The sequence below is a fragment of the Mustela putorius genome, unplaced genomic scaffold (assembly GCF_011764305.1).
Source record: "Mustela putorius furo isolate JIRA1106 unplaced genomic scaffold, ASM1176430v1.1 tig00537350_pilon_pilon_pilon, whole genome shotgun sequence".
Lineage (NCBI taxonomy): Eukaryota > Metazoa > Chordata > Mammalia > Carnivora > Mustelidae > Mustela > Mustela putorius.
In genome coordinates this window covers 25019395-25033511 of record NW_025422471.1, presented here as the reverse complement: position 1 = coordinate 25033511, position 14117 = coordinate 25019395, and the positions used below count along the sequence as shown (strand labels likewise).

General features: G+C 41.5%; 1 protein-coding gene across 4 annotated transcripts in view; it reads left to right on the top strand.

The window, feature by feature from the left end:
• Positions 1–14117, top strand: part of IQGAP2 (IQ motif containing GTPase activating protein 2) — a 294682-nt gene that overhangs the window by 257234 nt on the left and 23331 nt on the right. For all 4 annotated transcript variants that reach the window (XM_004766845.3, XM_004766846.3, XM_045074457.1 and 1 more), the window contains 6 exons: positions 3495–3658; positions 5765–5989; positions 7751–7891; positions 8250–8334; positions 8781–9013; positions 11514–11646. In XM_004766845.3, coding sequence (XP_004766902.1) covers positions 3495–3658; positions 5765–5989; positions 7751–7891; positions 8250–8334; positions 8781–9013; positions 11514–11646 — 981 coding nt within the window. The remainder of the gene's footprint in view (positions 1–3494; positions 3659–5764; positions 5990–7750; positions 7892–8249; positions 8335–8780; positions 9014–11513; positions 11647–14117) is intronic.

The following is a 14117-nucleotide window of genomic DNA, read 5'->3' as shown; positions in this document are numbered from 1 at the left end:
CGGTGGTTTATAATGGATCTTTTCCCAATGTAAAGTTGTAGTCATTGACATGTTTGAGCATGTACCCAGTGCTAAGTACTAAATACCCAGTGCTGTTCTGGGTGCTTCACACACATCATCTCTTTGCATTCTTCCTACCACCCTCAGAAAACTGTAATTATTCTTATGCCCATACTACAGATGAGAAAACTGAGATGCACCAAGTAAATGGTAAAGCAAGGGTATTGGAACCCAGGCAGTTTGACTTTGGAGCCCCTGATTCTGAGACTACGTTATATTACCATTATCTGCAGAGACAGGATAAGATAAGCAGATGCTGTTGGCCGTGACAAAATTAAAATATGTGCCAAACAGATCTTTGCATCTTTTTTTTTTGAGAAGTGAGCCAGAGTTTAGATTAGGGCAATAGGACATCTTTTTATTTAATTATTTTCATGGCATCACTATGATGTCAATGAACAGTCATTGAGAACTAGTTAAGTTGAACTGCTTATGGTTGGACTGTGGTAGACCAGTTACTGTTTTGGTTAATCACTGATTCATCTTATCTGCTCTACCAGCACATCCACTCAATCCCAAAGGAAAGTGAGTAAGCAAGTGTTAGTGATAAACAAAGCCTTCCCTTTGACAGGAAAACTTTCCCCCAAAAGGTAGGTCAGCAGTTCTTCCTTGAGTCAGGTGTCCCTTTGTATGGGGAGGCTGCTGTTCTTGGTGGTGACTTCCTCAAGGCCTGAAGTCCCTGAATCTTTCCTTGGAGACCACAGTGACATTAGGTATACATAGAACATATGACCCAAAGCATGAATGAAGTGTGGTTCATCCCATGAGAGAAGTTACGTTAATTTTTTAAAATTTATTTTTTATTTATTTTCAGCATAACAGTATTCATTATTTTTTCACCACACCCAGTGCTCCATGCAATCCATGCCCTTTATAATACCCACCACCTGGTACCCCAACCTCCCACCCACCCGCCAATTCAAACCCCTCAGATTTTTTTTTAGAGTCCATAATCTCTCATGGTTCACCTCCCCTTCCAATTTCCCCCAACTCCCTTCTCCTAACTCCCCATGTCCTCCATGCTATTTGTTATGCTCCACAAATAAGTGAAACCATATGATAATTGACTCTCTCCACTTGACTTATTTCACTCAGCATAATCTCTTCCAGTCCCATCCATGTTGCTACAAAAGTTGGGTATTCGTACTTTCTAATGGAGGCACAATACTCCATAGTGTACATGGACCACATCTTCCTTATCCATTCATCCGTTGAAGGGCATCTTGGTTCTTTCCACAGTTTGGTGACCGTGGCCATTGCTGCTATAAACATTGGGGTACAGGTGGCCCTTCTTTTCACTACATCTGTATCTTTGGGGTAATTTTAGCATACATGAGAAGGCTCTGTCTGGAGGTAGAGTGGCAAGCAGGTGTAGTGCCACAGTTGGCCACGATGTGGCAGCATAGAAGGACAATGTAAAAACAGCATTGTTTGTAGAATCCATTGCTTAACTAACCCCAGCAAACTTCCCAGAAAGAAAGGGGGCTCCCACTGGGTAGGGAAGGGTTTTTGTCTACCTCAACTAGAATAGCAGTCATCTACCAGTTGAAAATTTAATCTTGGGCATTTTTTCTTCTTGTTTTTTGTGGGTTTTTTTTTAAAGAATTTTTTTATTTATTTGACAGACTGAGATCACAAGTAGGCAGAGAGGCAGGCAGAGAAGTGGGGGGAAGCAGGCTCCCTGCTGAGTAGAGAGCCCGATGTGGGGCTCGATCCCAGGACCTGGGATCATGACCTGAGCCGAAGGCAGAGGCTTTAACCCACTGAGCCTCCCAGGCGCCCCATTTATTCTTTTGACGTCTGTGAACCTCCCAAATAAATGAGGGCTTCTTTAGGATTTAGTTTCTAGTGTTAGATTTTGATAGAATTTGTGTCCTAAGGAGAGGGAAACTGTGGTCATTAGCCTAAGACTTGTATTTTTTACCTTTTTCTACATGTGGAGACCCATGAATGGAAAGGGTAAAAAGCGCCGGAACATGTTGAGAATAACACCACCATTTTATTCCCCCAACAACCCCAAACTGCCAGTCCCAGAGCTCCACCATTCCAGTGGCACCAAGTCCGAGTGAAGTGTCTCTTGAAATCATGTACTTTTCTTTACCTTTTCTCGGAGACATTAGCCCGAGCTCATTGAGGAAACTGCAGAAAGCAAATGGTCTGGATTCCCTTGGCCTTTCAATGGATGCCTTGGCAAGAAGTTAGAACCAAGCACAGGTCAGCTGCTATAGGCTTTGCTTGGTGTTCACCTCTTAAGTCTCAGCCTCCATGGAAAAGTGTTCAGGTCATCTGGGAGGCATGAGCAGTAGGCTCTTTAGCTTTAGTGTGGGTTTCCTTTCTCCTCATCCCATATGGTTCAGTGTGGAAAAAGAATCACTGCGGAACTGCAGAAAAAGGGTTGTCCTTAGCTAGGGCTTCACAAAGTTTCAATCATGATGAACTTGAAATTAAACGGAAATGGTGAGTTAAACTAGAATTCAGGTTTTCCTTCAAAACTTTACAGCCAAACTGCTTGGGTGTATTAAATGAACACTAGTTTCCATGTACGGAAAATTTTCTTTTCTCATCAGAAGGAAGATGAAGAATAGGGATATTTAATTTCTCTATGTAAATATTTTCCTCTACATCCTATATAGTAGTTGTCCTCCTTTAACCTCATCTGGTTGGGGTAGCTACTGGAGAAAACCCATATTATATGAAGGTTGCTGGTGTATCTCAGAATGCCAACCTCAGAAAAACCCTCAGGACTGCACTTTTTTAAATATTTATTTTATTTTTATTTTTATTTTTATTTTTTATATTTTTTTATATTTTTTTTAATTCTTGGGTTTTGCAGTGTCTTTTTTTTTTCTGTCACTTTCTTCTACCATTTCATCCATCAGCTGTCTTGACCTCACCCCTCCCTTCAGCGTCCCCACTTCACTCCTACCTTCTCTTTCCTTATAAAACCTCCTAGCATCCCACTGTCTCCACTTGTGAATGTATCCTTTTCTTTTCTCTGTCTAGTCTCAGAATATGGGATGTACTTCCTTCTGTCTACTCATCAGTCTTTCTAGAATAATCTATATAGCTGGGCTCTTGGATCATTATTGCCAGTCTCTTCAGATACTGGATTCTCTTGGCCAACCCCTCTCTCTTCTGTGTCTCTACAATAAATAGTAATATGTAGCTTGAAATGGTTAACAGTATATAATGTACATAATATAATTATATATCATAAATATAGATCATATAAACTTAAATCCTATTGTAACTTTATAACTTCCTCTAGTATTAATATTAGCTGACACCTTTTAAAGTTTTATTATGTGTCAGATACTCCACTGTATGCTTTCTATATATTATAAGGGGATAGGGTACTCCTCTCTGGTTTAATAATATATTAACATACAGTTTTGGGTGGGGGGGCTTTGTCCTTCTTCCCCCTTTTCTTTTAGACAAATCCTTCATACCTGGCCAAGCTGATTTTCCAGATGCCACAAAATAAGTCAACTAAATTTATGGACACTGTTATTTTCACACTATACAATTATGCATCTAATCAGCGAGAAGAGTATCTACTCCTCAAGCTTTTCAAGACTGCTCTGGAGGAAGAAATAAAGTATGTATATAAGTATATATTTAAAAATATCAATGAATAGATTGTTTTTGTGGCAGCTCTCTCTGACTTACTAAAATACTGTTTAAATTATCCTTATAAGTTACTCATACATACTCAAGTATATCAGATTGCTTAGGAAATTTCTACATCACTATTGGTATTTCCTGATACAGCTTTCTTGATAGCTTTTTTAGAGCTAATTTAGCTTTTGATTTTGCAAGTAAACAGCAACTTGAAAATCAAAAGCTTTTTTGAAAGTCAGTGGAAAAAATTTAAAATCCTGTGACTAATAAAGCTATAAACAGATGGGGATAACAGTCTCTGCCAAAAAGTTTTCTTTTACTTCTCACAGTAAAAGTTAGACTGATTTTTGCTTACTTATTTTCTGATTCAGTTATTGTTTTTTTAAAAAAATGTGCAAATACCTATATTAAAGGGGCCCAAAAAATACAGGAAAAATGCCCTTAGCCAACAAGATGGATCTCAACTGCTTTCCTAGATTCTTACAACTTGAGCTAGACTGGTTCCTATGGACCTCTGAAGCATGTTAGCTAGCAACCTCTGCCTTACAGCCTCAGAAATAGGATACATGAGAAATAGAAATGTGTGCACTGAAATAAATAAGTACTAATGAATGATACATACAGTGTAACAGATCAGAGGGATCTAGAGAAAAGTTTCAGGTACAAATGACATTGTAATAACGATGTAACAGTGTAACAGGACAGACACAGCTGTACTTGTGGGGAACAAAGAATAATGTATAAATCTGTCAAATCACTAGGCTGTATGGCTGAAACTAATGTAATGTGTGTCAACTCTACTCAACAGATAAAATATAAGAAAGGGGGGGAGGTAGAAAAGTTCCAGTTAGGTCAGCCAATAAAGACTTTAGGGAGAGGAAGTAGTTGATCCAAATCCTTGAAGAATATCTACAGATTTTCTAAGAAAAAAATGGAAAAGCGAAATAAGGCACACTGTTGACAGAAAGCATGGGCCAAAGTCTGCAAAAGACTATAGGATCCTTCTGACCAAAATGAGGTTTAACAAGTCACGAACAGGAGATGGAACTAGAAAGATAGGTTGGGCCAGAGTACGGGAGCCGCTAAGTCCAGACCCAAGTGTTGAGGCCCTTTTCACCTCCTTGGAAGGCCTGAAAGGTCTTCCAGCAGAGTATTGACACAGCCACACTGGGTTTTTTAGAGGATTGATCTGCTGCTGTGTTTGGACAGAATAAACGAAAGCTGCACAGGTCAGAGAAATGGGGCATCAGAAGGAAAAAAATATAGTTTGGGTTTTTAACACAGTGAGTATGAGCTAGAGGTATAGAATGTGAGGGGGGAAATGTCCAGCCAAAGGTCAGAAATCCAGGACCAGCTCCCAGGGAGGAGAGGTGGATTAGACACTGAGCTCAGAGGACAAGTTCCAAGGAGATGGTTATTGAGACTGCATGCCTGAGTGGGGTGTGAGGGTAGATCATGTAGAAAGACGTGAGAGTCAACAGTTCAAATGTGAGGAGAGGAGCCAGCAAAGGAGACCAAGGGAATGACTGGGTGAGATGAGGACTGGAATATGTCACTGAGGCACTGCGGGGAAAGGGGCGCAGAGGGAGCCCGTGGTCACGTGGGAGGGTGAGAGGCTGCACAGAGGTGAAAGCGAGGCCAATCAGGGAGGCTCTCAGGACCTGGCAATCAGCAGTCAGGAAGGACTCTCTCTGCCACTTGAGGTAGCCAGAAGCTTCCCTGTGGTGCATGTGAGCTCGATTTGAAGAAGTGGAGTCAGTTCGTTGAGTCGAGAACATTGTTTTTAAAATTTGGTAACTAGATGGGACACAATGACCCCCTTGATTCTTCTTACTATCTGTCCACTTTCAGTCCCTTCCTGCCTTCTAGATCAAAATTAAAGCCGAGCACTTATTCTCACATCCTTGGGTCCCTCACATAATGAACACACATCTTACAAATGATTGCTTGCTTTTAAACTATGTCACTTTCGATTTTCATGGAGTGGAGCTCCCTGAAGTCCTTGCCCCCCAGAGAGAACATAGGCTGTTTAAAGCTCTACCCACAGAGGCAACCCATTTGTTTTGGTCTGGGTTTCTTTCAGATCAAAAGTGGATCAGGTGCAGGACATAGTGACTGGGAACCCCACGGTCATCAAGATGGTTGTGAGCTTCAACAGGGGTGCCCGGGGACAGAACACGTTGCGCCAGCTCCTGGCTCCGGTGGTGAAAGAGATCCTGGATGACAAGTCCTTGGCCATCAACACGAGCCCTGTAGAGGTGTACAAGGCTTGGGTGAACCAACTGGAAACACAGACTGGAGAAGCCAGGTACCTGAGCCCAGAAGATGTTGGTTTTCAGTCATGTTTTATGATCATTTTTACATGGTTATTATAAATACTCTTAAGCGCTCTTAAAAAAAACAAAATTTGCTGTCCAGGGGCAGTTTTCAACTGAAGATGTTCCCTCCCTCTAACATATCCATTCTTGAACTCTCACACATCTCTAAATGACACAGTATTTTCAACTTTCAGCACCATTTGATCCCCAAATTCACAACTTCTATAATTCTCTCCTTTAGTTATTCTTTGTGTGTTTCTGAACCTAGACGTGGAAATATTACAGACTTTCTCTTCACCTGATTTTTTTTTTTTTTTAAACGGTTACCGAGTCAGTAAGTTCCCTGTGTAAGCATTAGTAAGCCAGGTAGGATGGGCTTATCCTGAGTGGTAGTTGGTAGATCTAAGCAATCTCAGCTTTTTATCTTGTGCAAAAGGGTGCCTTGTGCAATCGTTAAGATACGCACAGAGAATTATGTGGATGGTTCTCCCAGCACTGTTTGTAACAGAAAAAAGTTGGGGAAAGTCAAAATATTTAGCTGTGAGGAATTTGTTAAATAAATGTTTGTATAACACATAGTAGACTTAGTAAGTGTTTGGAATAGAGGTATAGAAATATTTTTATTGGCATGGAAAAAATGTTTGTGGTATAGTTTCCAGTTGCAGTTGGGTACGGTAAACCATTTTCAATTAAATACGTATATGTGTGTATGATATATAGATACACACACATACATGTAGGGTCTGTATGGAAAATGTGTATGTATCAACTCTATTATACCCATGTGTGTTAGGCCCACATATACAGATGTATAGTGTAGGACCTAGAAAGTTATGCACCAAGATATGAAAGATGGTTGTCTCTGGGTTGGTATTGTATTCTTGATTGTTTATATGCAATTTTTTCTGTAGTGAACGTACTGCTTTTTTGTAATTAAAAAAAAGAGTGAGGGCACCTGGGTGGCTCAGTGGGTTAAAGCCTCTGCCTTGGGCTCAGGTCTTGATCCCAGGGTTCTGGGATCAAGCCCCGCATCGGGCTCTCTGCTCCTCAGGGGGCCTGCTTCCTCCTCTTTCTCTGCCTGCCTCTCTGTCTACTTGTGATCTCTGTCTGTCAAATAAATTAAAAAAAAAAAAGGGGGGGGTGCTTGGGTGGCTCAGTGGGTTAAGCATCCAACTCTTTTTTTTTTTAAGATTTTATTTATTTGTTGGACAGAGAGACAGTGAGAGAGGGAGCACAAGCAGGGGGAGTGGGAGAGGGAGAAGCAGGCTTCCCGCTGAGCAGGGAACCCAATGTGGAACCTGATGACAGGACACTGGGATCATGACCTGAGCCGAAGGCAGATGCTTAACAACTGAGCCACCCTGGTGCCCCAGCATTCAGCTCTTGATCTCAGCTCAGGTCTTAAGCCGAGATCTTGATTTCAGGGCTCTGAGTTCAAGCCCCATGTTGGGCTCCAAGTTGGGGAAACTTCTTTAAAAAAGAGAGAATATTAGATGAGTCTATATCACTTGAGTCACCTCTTATTTTGCCAAGAGAGCCCCAAGAGAGCCTGCAGTCCCCCTCATCCACCAGTGGCAGAGGGACTGTCTGGACACATGGGACCTCCTCTCAGCTGGCAAACATTTTATCCCTGAGGTCAGTGGGTGATGTCAGCTTCACTGTACAAAGCTTGATTGTAGAAACAGCTTGGCAAGGACACAAATGCTTGTCCCTAAGCCCTCAATTAATTGAATGCCTCTGTGTGTTTTCAGCAAGCTGCCTTATGATGTGACCACTGAACAAGCTCTAACATACCCAGAAGTGAAAAACAAACTGGAGGCATCCATTGAGAACCTGAGACGGGTCACCGACAAAGTCCTCAACTCTATCATTTCTTCCCTTGATCTCCTGCCGTAAGTTGTACACGTAGCGACTTGAACTTTCTTCCCTGCAAGTTCTTGCAACACAATGGGACATAAATCCTCACAGTGGAGATAGGCGTTTTCCCTCGTGCTGTTTTAACACGATTTTAAAAGTTTGCCTGTGTTTGCATTGGAAATGCATAACTGTTCTTCAAAGAGGGAGGGAACACTAAAAACAGTGCCCAGTGATGATCATCAGCGAAGGTCCTGTGATTCTGTTACCATCTCATTTTATGTTTAATTTTTTAAGAAAATTGCTCCACTGTGGTTGATGAGAACAAATGTTTTGTGTTTCTTTCTCACTTAGCCTTTTCCCATTCTTTTCTTTTGTCATCTGTTCTGCATGTAGTTATGGATTGAGGTATATAGCGAAAGTACTGAAGAATTCGATCCATGAGAAATTTCCTGATGCCACAGAAGATGAGCTATTAAAGGTAGATTTTCGAGGGTCATCTCTCCATAGCTTCTCTTGGGGGCATGAGCCAGAATAATTACCAGCATAACATTTTGTGAGATTTCTTCCCCAGTCCATATGACTGTTTATAAAAAGCTGCAGGTCTTCTGTTTTGAATGACTGTCAAGGTTATTAATGATGCTGAAATTCTTTAGAGATCTCTCACACATTATTGAGTTTCTTTGTAGGAGTGCATCTGGGGACAATGTGCTCGAATTAACCTAGGTTTCACCAAAAATAATTTTGATTAACTATATTGGTAATGTGGGACTGTTTTGACTACCTTTACAGAACTCATTTTTAGGATTCAGATCAGGAAAGGATCTTTCTTGGGAAGCAGCAATGAATATTTACTTCAATTTTTAATAGTCTAAAACCCTTGACTTGTTTCTCTTAAAAATGGTCTTTTCCTCTGCATTCCTCCAGATTGTGGGAAACCTCCTGTACTACCGGTACATGAACCCAGCTATCGTGGCTCCTGATGGCTTTGATATCATTGACATGACTGCCGGAGGTCAGATCAATCCTGACCAAAGGAGAAACTTGGGGTCAGTGGCCAAAGTCCTTCAGCATGCGGCCTCCAACAAGCTGTTTGAAGGAGAGAACGAGCATCTCTCCTCTATGAACAATTATTTATCAGAGACCTATCAAGAGTTCAGGTGAGAAGAAACATTACTTTTGGAGAAACTTGTGAGATGATAAGGAAGAGTCCTGTGTGCTCTGTACCCAGAAGTGAAGTTGGGGATGAGGATTGGGAACCTCAGGGGACGGTGTGCATTTCTTCTTCTTGCTAACATGGCGGGAAAAGAACAGGCTGGGTCCCTTCTGCCTGGGGCTCCTCATCCCACCCCTGCCCCCAGGGCTTCTGCTATCCTGAGTCATCCCCAGATATTTGATTTCTCCTGTGGACAGAATGAAACCTTTATTCTTCCTGGTGTGCTACAGGTTTCATTCTGTCCACAGGAAGATCCATTCCCCCTCAAGCTCTCCATGAAAGCACATTCAACTTGACGTTCATTTTTTTCTCTTTTTGCCATTCAGTCAGTTGGTCATAGAAATAAGACATAAATGCAGCCTCTATAACTCCTCAGTTGGAAAATTGATTTCCCACTCCTCAGTTTTTCTCTGGAAGAGTAAATTACCTGCTCACAACAGTAGTTCATGATCATTATTTTCTATTTAGAATTGTGGCCTCTTGTGAGAAAATTCCCTCCAAATCCTCTTACTACAGGAAGTTTTGGTATCTCAAGCTGCTAATTTTAGTTCTTCTCACAGAGGAAAAATGTACTACTTCTTGCATATCCTTATCTGCTACTACAGCTTCCTTTTACTTCCGTTTTTCTCAGATTATTCTTATCAAACATCTGTGGTTCCAGCTCTTCTTCAAAAAGAAACAAAACCAAAGTCCCCCCCTCTGCTTCCTCTTAAATTCATATTTTTTCCTCTCACACTTGTATTTATTCTATGTGTTCCTCAGCAACCTATTCAAAGTGTAGGAAGCCAAACTGTCAAAAAAGGGTAGAAGGACCCACTGTCACATGGAAACGTGCTCCTCTCCCATGCCAACATGGCCGCCTGCCATTTAACCTCTTTAGCCTTGGGCTGGGAAGGTAGAGGCCTTTTGGATATATAAGCCTTGGGTACCCACAGGAGATAAACCAAGGATAATTTCATGCACAGGCAAGTGAAAATTGACTGCAGGGGAGCCTGGGTGGCTCAGTCTGTTAAGTGTCTGACTCTTGATTTTGGCTCAGGTCACGACCTCAAGGAGATTCTCTCTCTCTGTACCCCCACCCCCTTCCCAGGCACGCACACTCCCTCTCTCCCTCTCTCAAATAAATAAGTCTTTTAAAAAAAAATAGATTCTCTCTCTTTCTCCTTCAGCACCTCCCCACTTGCACTCTCCCTCTTAAAAACAAAACAAAACAAAACAAAAGAGGGGCACCTGGGTGGCTCAGTCATTCAGCTCAGGTCAGGATCCCAGCATCCTGGGATGGAGCCCCGCATTGGGCTCCCTGCTTGGTGGGAAGTCTGCTTCTCCCTTTCCCACTCCCCCTGTTTGTGTTCCCTCCCTTAAAGAAAAGAAAAGAGGAAAGAAGAAAGAGAGAGGGAGAGAGGGAGGGAGGGAAGGAGGAAGAAAAAGGAAAAGAAAGTGAGAGAGAGAGAAAGGAAGGGGAGGGGGAGGGGGGAAGGAAGGAGGAAGGAAATTTACCTCCTCATAGAATGAAATACCTTCTCTGCCTATACAAGAGAACCTAAGCCTTGATCAGAGGCCCTGGCTTTCTTGAACTCCCTGTCTAAATTTGCTATTATCTGAGGAGGAGACTTTTTAGAATCTGATTACTGGGGGAATGGGACATGGTACGTATTGGTGTTTTTAGCACTAACAGGTTTTCGATCAGTCAGCCACTGTTGTTTGAATCAACTAGGAGTAGTGTAGGCTTAACTTGAATTTCAGTCACTGTGGCAACAAAAGTTCTAAAGGGTTATTAGGCCCAGGAACTTATGCCATTTAAAGGAGCACATTTGGACACCTGGATGGCTCAGTTGGTTAAGCATCTGCCTTCCGCTCAAGTCATGATCCCAGGGTCCTGTGATGGAGGTCCACATCAGGCTCCCTGCTCAGTGGGGAGTCTGCTTCTTCCTCTCCTTCTCCCTGCCTGCAATCTCTCTCAAACAAATAAATGAAATCTTTTTAAAAATAAAGTAGCACATTTGATCAATTGCTTTCCAGATTATTTTCTCTAGAAAGATTTGATTCTTAGATCAAAGACTATCCATCTTGACATTTTTGTTTAAATTTCTGGGGATCTGTTTTCAAAATAACATTTTTTGAATAACCTGCCCATAATTTGACTACATTAAGTCACTAGCAGAACGTGAGGCTAGGTTGCTCTCGCTATTCCTACTCAAGAAGCTGGGTCCAACGTATGGAAACAGGGACTCAGCCTCTAGAGTTAGGAGCCATTCTGGAAGATTCTGTAACAAGTGCCCCCCTCCTCAACACAAACACACACACACACACACACACACACATACACACACACACACAGTTTGAGATGGAGAATAAAGTACTAGTCATAATTCATGATTTCCTCAGTGTTCAAGATTTACCTCAAAAATTTGAATTCTGTCTTAAGCATTTGTTTTCTTTGTTAGGAAATACTTCAAAGAAGCCTGTAATGTCCCTGAACCAGAAGAAAAGTTTAATATGGATAAATACACAGATGTGGTAACAGTCAGCAAACCAGTCATTTATATTTCAATTGAAGAAATCATCAGCACACATTCAGTAAGTGGGGTCTTAGCACGTTTCAGATGCCATTTTCTTGAAAATGCTTAGTCTCTTCTGGGCTTTCTGTAAGCATATGCTAATAATACTCATACTCAGCATCCTAAGAAACCTTCAATTATTTATTCTCTGACATATATGAATAAGATTCCTTTTCCCCAAACAAGTCACATTTACTTTTTACATGGTGTGTTTATTCCCACTAGTGCATAATAAAACTCCTCCCAAACTAGCCAAGTTTTTTCTTACATGATCTGTTGACAGAGTCAGCCTGTGAATGTGAAGATTAAGTCCTGAGCAGGGATGGGTCCTGCTATTTCCTCTACCCACCAGGGCTACACTGCCTGAACCCCCACAGTATTTCTCTTCCCCTTTGTAGAATCTTCCCAGCTTTTCCCTAAAATTCTGGGATAATGAGCATATTCTCTCTCTTCTAATGTTGGACATAAAGAGGGGGGGAAAATAGGCTGTTCAAGGTTAGGAAAGAGAGGACACTCCACCCAATATTAGCTGCCTGCAAAGAATCATTTCTATTGTTCTGGAAAACCCCATTTCTCAAAGGCAGTTTCATAGTCTGTGGTATGTCATAATGTCTCCCTCCAGAGGGCATGCAAACATCACCACCATCAGCCATGAAAGGAATATTAAGCATCTGTTGGAGTCAGGGCACTTAGCTCTGCACAAGAAAGCCTCAGATGGCTCCTTAATCATTTAAAGTAAAAAAAAAAGAGAGACTAAGTGTTGAGAGTTTCTTTGGTTTTTTGGGTTTTTGGTTTTTAAGACCAATTGGAACATATTCCCTGAAAAACCTGATTCCTAAAAGATAACCTTTCTGCAAAGTGCTTACCACCTTGCTTCTCTAAGAGAAGTCTTAGGGACATGTTAGAAAAGCACTCCAGACCTCCCAAATCAGAGCTTATACTCTACAAGAACCCAGGTTCTGAAGAGACACACTAGAGGTCAAGAAGCCCTCATTAATGGTATACCCAGTTTGGATTACACACAACTAGGAGGAAAGCATAACAAATAACACACCTCCAAATGGTCTTGTCCTGCCCATCAAAGCAGATACACTAAGAGATGACAAAATTGGCTGCTAAAATTTCAGTCCATGTTATCAAGTTCTTCCAACAAACTAAAGCTTGAACAGGTTTAGAAGAAAGATTGGATCTACTTTTGATTTCCCTCTTTCAGGGTTGGAACAAGGAAACCCTCCCCCCAACAATTGCAACAAGTTCTCTATGAGTATATTGAGTGATCTTAATCAATGGCTGGTCGGAACGGCCAGCCGAAGGAGTGAGTGGGTTGATCAAATGAAGAGGCTATACTTCTTTTCTCTATGTATAAACACTCAAAATTGTAGAACATGTCCAGCAATGCAGCATTTGCAACATTGCTCTAATGAGCGAGTGCACTCATTCATATTTGAGCAACCACCATTGTCTATTTTTATGGTAGATTATCCATCTCAAAAAAATGTCCACACACTGGCTACACATTTGTTGAGGGCAGTATCTTCCTGAAGAAGAAGTGGTAGGGAGTTCTCCTTTGGAATGAGACATTCTTTCCCAGGGATAGCAGAGAAAAAAATGTTACTGTGTTAATTTAGACTATTACTCTTTAATGAGAAATAGTCTGTTCTTTTTGTTAACAAAAATTGAAAACAGAGGATTCTGCTTTCCTGGGAAATCTAGCTTGTGACCAGCTTGGATTTTCTTCATGTGTTAGGTTGGAAGCAGATGTATAATGTGGGAGTATTGTAATTGCAGAGGAAGACTATCCTGTTTACGGTCTGTCTCAAAAGAGGAGGTGTCCCCATGTACACAGAAACTTGGCTTCAGCTCAACCCACCCAGCCTGTGACTCCCTGTCCTCTAAGGAACACAGAGACCCTCAAAATAAGCTCTTCAAAGAGACATTTTCAAAAAATGTTTATGTTCTGTAATTACCAGAATAAAGGGTCGAAGCTAGCTGCCTAAATCCTCACTCCCCAGACAGCAGCCAAATCAGCTCTCCTGTCTCTTCAGAAAACAAGAACGTAAATTTATCCTTTATTTTGTTCTGTCACTAAGGTACCTTCCTCCAAAAATATACATACTACCATTCCAGATGCCACCATGTCATTTTATCTCCTTTGTTACTTACATAATGCCTTTCTTTACTCACCTTAGATCCTTTTGGGGATTGCGTAGCAGAAGAAACACCTGGTACATCCGGTCTCAGGCCAAGGGACCATATGAGCATTTCTGTGATTCCTACCCTTGAAAGATCTTCAATGCCAGGCAGATTAAAATAGCTTAGTGGTGATTTTTTTTTATAGCCATAGTGTTTGATTACTGCTTAATTTCTCTGTGAAGAGATACAGAAATGCACTTCCAGTTTACCCCCAGTATTAGTCAAGAGACTTCTGCCTCATTGTAGCCCTTTCCTTTCCAACTCTGACCTTTTCAGTCAAGGTGGACTAGAGCACAG